General features: G+C 54.9%; 1 protein-coding gene across 1 annotated transcript in view; it reads left to right on the plus strand.

The window, feature by feature from the left end:
• Nucleotides 1-3,162: 3,162 nt before the first annotated feature.
• The window catches only part of PALD1 (phosphatase domain containing, paladin 1), a 27,459-nt gene continuing 25,527 nt past the window's right edge, over nt 3,163-5,094 (plus strand). The window contains exons 1-6 of the mRNA XM_009325972.1: nt 3,163-3,357; nt 3,505-3,607; nt 3,792-3,971; nt 4,045-4,209; nt 4,350-4,510; nt 4,697-4,772. Coding sequence (XP_009324247.1) covers nt 3,173-3,357; nt 3,505-3,607; nt 3,792-3,971; nt 4,045-4,209; nt 4,350-4,510; nt 4,697-4,772 — 870 coding nt within the window. The 5' untranslated portion in view covers nt 3,163-3,172. The remainder of the gene's footprint in view (nt 3,358-3,504; nt 3,608-3,791; nt 3,972-4,044; nt 4,210-4,349; nt 4,511-4,696; nt 4,773-5,094) is intronic.

Genomic DNA, 5,094 nt, shown 5'->3' on the forward strand with positions numbered 1-5,094 from the left:
TAGGCAAAACACCTGGAGAAGAACAGCGCCGGTTTGTTCAGGCGGGATGCCCTCTTGCAGGGTGTCGGTCCTTTTTGTGGCTGGGGAGAAAATGGGCTCTTTGTTAACGGGCCACAGCCATGATTTATCTCGGGCTTGGCTTTTAGGTCCCTGAGATTAGGGCTGCGAGTGCTGGCGAGGGGATGAGCTGGCTGGGTGAGTATTTCTGGGGTTTGTCCCTGTGCCCCTTGCCCTGGGGAAAAGATGCAGACAGGAGGCAAGGATGCTGTGCAGGGGGTTTTGTCTCTGCATCCTCTCTCTCCTAGAAAGGAAACCCCGAAATACGGTGTCGTGCAAGGGAAGGGATGCTCAAAACTGGCTCACCCTGGCTGATGGCTAATGCCATCATAAAATCCACACGGATTGCATCTGAGCCTCCTAACTTCTCATAGTGGCATGAAAACAGAGCAAAGCCCCACCAGCTCGGCTGATTATTTGGGAATAACTCAGATCTTAACATTCCAGGCTGAGATGTTGGTTGCAGTGGGGTTCTTTTAAATACAGGTAAAATAATAAAACTACTTTTTTTTAAGGGTAAGTTGCCTGCCTAAGCACCTGCCTAGTGTTTGCTAACTGTGTTCAACTATTGGGGAAAAAAACCTGATATTTAGCCTAATCCAGAGCCCTTTGGTGGGCTGGTCCCTCCCAGGCTGGTTCCTGGGTTCCTGCCCCTCCTTGGCTGGGCTGTGATGGTAGCTCCGTTGCATCTCTTCTCGTTGCAGCCAACAGCAATATTTGGGAGAGTTTTCCAGCAAGATCATTTTATCTGGTTTCCTGGGATAGGGTTTTGCTGCCCCGGCCACCCCATTTTATGTCCCAGCTTGCAGGTTGGGCACTGGGGGGGTGTAAGCCATCCCGCTCCCATCGGATGCAGAGGTACCAGTAAACAGCTGCTCCCATACAGATAACACCAGCGCTTCCCTCTTCCAGTGGTTTTTAGAGCAGTTCCCTGGTTGCCCAGAGCACCCATTTTGGGTCATTTTGGTACTTTTCTAGAAGATGCTTGCTTTTGCCTGCCCAGTCCGCAGACGAAAAGAAGCTGAAATGTGATTTCCTCTCTCCATTCATTTTGTGGTTTGAAAGACCATTTTCAAATCTGCCCAGCATCTTTTATGTCTGTTATTTGCTGGTGTGGTTTGTCGGGCAAAAAAAATATCCCTGGGGGATTTACGGCGAAGGTGGGTGACTGCGGCGGGGGCAGGACGACGAAGGAAATACAGAAGCTGCCTGCATCTGCCTGCAAGTTGTGGGGTGAATCTCCATCCCCTGGCATAGGGATGCTGGAGCAAACCCAGCGGGATCGGTACAGCTCATCGTGCTGCGCTGGCTGCTTTTGAAAAGATGCACCGATTCTGAGCAAAATAAAGAAAAAAAAGCATCCTGGCTGAATGCCCCCCTCCTGCTTGCTGGCTGAGCTCTCCAAAGCCACCAGCGCCTGCTCTGAAACACTCAAAACCTCCCTATATGGTTTTTTTTTTATTTTTGCTTTATTTCTGCCCCAGCAGCATTTATGTGAGAGAAAAGCATAAGGGGACTTGGAGAAATGGCACTGGCCTGAAACAACTGTTTTTGTTTTTTTTTCCCCTTCTCTCGCATGTAAAAGAAACCAGAATGCCTAATGGTGCAGAAAATTCATGGTAGAGCAACAAGTTTTCTGCAGAGCAGGGAAGGAAGGTGGGGAGGAGGGGAAAATCTCTGCCGGGGCACGGGCGTCTCGAAATAGCACATTTTCCGGAGGCTTTTCCCTGCCTTGAAGCATTTGCAGCTGCTGGGGGCATTGCATTCCCTGGGATTGCAGTAAGGGACTGATCCTGTACTGCTTGCAAGGCAGCAGAAGCAGCTGCAAAAGCATTTGTAGGGCTGGGTTAAAGCCACCCCTGGTTTCCCAGCGCCACCGTGGAGGTACCATTCCCCTTTGGATGCTGCCAGGGTTATTCCCCTTGCAGCAACAGTACAAAGGAGATTTTACTGGGGACTGTCTTGGTAGGGGTGGGCAGAGTTTTTTTTTTTTCTGGGCTACCCCCTTGCCATCTCTGGCTTCATTTGGTTACCAGGATCCGGCCCTGGCTGGCGCAGACAGTCGGTGCATTGTCCTGGACCGGTCGAGTGTGGCAGGATGCTCCTGGCCGCCGCCAGCCCCCCCCCGCCCCGGGCTGGCCCTTTTGCTTTCATCCTTGTTTAGGGATGAGCTTCCTGGGGATGGGGGGGTCTGCTTTCGGGGTCCCCCACCTGCCCTGGGGGAGAGGGTGCTCCTCCAGTATGGAAATAACCGGCTGCTTTAAAGGCAGCTTTCAGATTTGCTCATTAATAGCTGGAGGGAATCCCTCATTCCTCTCCCTCAAGGCTCCTGATGCCTTCGGGGCAATCAAGGCGGTTTCTCAGCACTGCAGGATTATTTATCGCTGCGCGGGGGGCACCTTTCCGCCTTGCTGCCTCCCACAACTTCTGAGGCTGCAAAATAACATGCAGGCGCTTCACAACCCCCACCCCACCAGCTCCTCCTCTGCTTGCACGTGCATTGACTTGCGTGTGTGCACGCACATGCATGCACAGCCTGGACCGGGGAGCAACCTCCCTGAGCCTTGCTCGCTGCTCCAGGCATGCTGGCAGCTCCTAAATCCTAAATTACTAAATATTTAGTAAAATATACTTAGTGTACAAGCGTTTTCCACCTGGGGAGGGACTCTGGAGTGTTTTACGGGTGCTGTGAAAGCGGAGAACGAGGTTAAGGGCTGTGCTGGGACGGAGAGCTGCTGGGTCCCTCTGCAGTGCCATCTGCTGACTCAGCAGATTTGGGGGGTTGGATCCAGCGTTTTGCCTTTCCTACCCCAGCTTCCCCAGCCCCACTTTCGGCTGCTCCGGGTCCGGACCCTCCCTGATGGAGGGAGCCGCATGGCAGGCAGGGAGGAAGAAAGCCCTTTGCAGGAGCGGGAGGGAAAGGGCTGGGTTAGCGTTTCTTCCCCCGGCCTGTCCTTCCCGGCTGTCGGTGGGGGGGTGCTGTGTGCCCGCCCAGGATTTTCCCTTCCTAAAACGGGAGCAACTGAAAAAAAAAATTCCTCCTCCCCCTCCCTCTCTCCTTGTTTTCCCTGCGGTTGCTGCCGCCTCCCTGTCCCGGTGCAGCAGCCTGCGGATTATGGGTACGACCGCCAGCGCGGCGCAGCAGGCAGTCTCGGCATCCCCCCTGGAGAGCGGGGCGCCGGGCGACAGCAGCATGGAGGACCAGCACTCCCTCAGCATCCACTCCTTCCAGACGCTGGGGCTCCACAACAGCAAGGCCAAGTCCATCATCACCAACAAAGTGGCGCCTGTGGTCATCACGTAAGTCCTTGGTAGCCTCTTGCATCCCCTTGCTGCTGCTTCCAGACCTCTGTTTTTCTGCACCATCTTCCCTAAATATTGCTTTTTTTTAATCTTTACCTATGCCATTTTTTTTTTCCTTTACCCACCCGCACGTGGCTTTTGCAGGTACAACTGCAGGGAGGAGTTTCAGATCCACGATGACCTGCTGAAGGCCAACTACACGGTGGGACGCATTTCTGAGGCCACACTGGAACACTACCTTGTGCAGGTGAGCATCACCGCCACCCCATGCCAAACCCATTTCAGCCTGTGGTTTGGGCACCTCGGAGGGTTTTTTGGGGCTAATTTTGAAGATCACCAAGAAAAAGCCACTTTTCTTCCCAGCTGTGTTCAAGCCTGCTTGCTCAAATCCACTTGTTCCCCATCTTCTCTCTGCCCGTCTTGTTTTGCAGGGGAAATATTTCATGGTCAGGGATGTATATGGCAAATTAGATGTCTTGAACACTACCGGCAGCTGCGGCGCTCCCAATTTCCGACAAGCCAAAGGAGGTTATGCCGTGTTCGGCATGGGGCAACCCAGCCTCAACGGCTTCAAGCTCGTGCTGCAGAAGCTGCAGAGAGAGGGCCACAAGGTTGGTGGAATGGTCGAAATTGGGGTGGAAAAAGGCAGGAGAGCTTTTGGGCAGACTCTTCCCCTCTTCACAGGAGTGCGTCTTCTTCTGCATCCGTGAGGAGCCCGTGGTCTTCCTGCGGTTGGAGGGGGACTTTGTGTCCTACACCCCCCGGGGCAAGGAGAACCTGCACGAGAACCTCCAGTGCCTGCAGCGGGGGCTGCAGACGGAGAGCCTGGAGCTGGCCATCCGCAAGGAGGTGAGGTGGGACGGGATGGGGGGGTCATCACCCTAGCAATAACGGGGTGCATGCATTCCCCCAGCTCAAAGATGAGCGGAGGGGTTGTCGGAGGTGGTGGATGCCCCACAGGTTTTGATGGTGGTCTCCATCTCTGCTAGATCCACAACTTTGCACAGCTGAGTGAGAGTGTCTACTACGTCTACAACGACATTGAGCGCTTGCGGGACGAGCCCCATGCTGTGCGGGTGCAGTGCGAGGAGGACATCCAGGTGACAGAGGAGGTCTACCGCAGACCCGTCTTCCTCCTGCCCTCCTACAGGTGCTGCCCTTCCTCCTCCTCCTCCTCCTCCTCCTCCTCCTCCTATGTGGTCGGTGGCTTTGCTTTTGCAAGCTGGGCTGCCTTTCCTTTTGATACCCTCTTAAGCCACATGTCCTCCACTGTGGTGGGGACGAAGCCCCCCCACGGCCCCATCCTCCTAATGAGGGCTGTCCCCGTGCCTGGCAGGTACCACCGGCTGCCCCTGCCCGCCGAGGGAGCCCCTTTGGAGGAGCAGTTCGATGCTTTCATCCGCTTCCTCAGGGTGAGCCGAGCAAAAGCACCCAGTCCGCAGGGCCACGTCGGGTTGGGATTTGCTCCTGCGCCTGAGCAAGGATGCCTTGTCGGGGAGCGTGACTCCCTGAGAGCATCTTCTCCTGCTTTTGGCTTGACACTTCCCATTAGAAGATGCCTGTGCCTGAGGTTGCATCCCGTTCCCATTGCTGTAGACCCTGCTGGAGAAGTCCATGTTGTCCAGCTGCTTGTCCCTACCCCTGGCTGGAGGTGACCATCCCTTCCCACCTCCCAGTGTCCCTGCAGAGGTGGCTCTTCCCTAACCTAGTTTGGGAGAAATGATCTGGATTTGA

This window comes from Pygoscelis adeliae, unplaced genomic scaffold (assembly GCF_000699105.1).
Source record: "Pygoscelis adeliae isolate BGI_AS28 unplaced genomic scaffold, ASM69910v1 Scaffold4, whole genome shotgun sequence".
Classification (NCBI taxonomy): Eukaryota; Metazoa; Chordata; class Aves; order Sphenisciformes; family Spheniscidae; genus Pygoscelis; species Pygoscelis adeliae.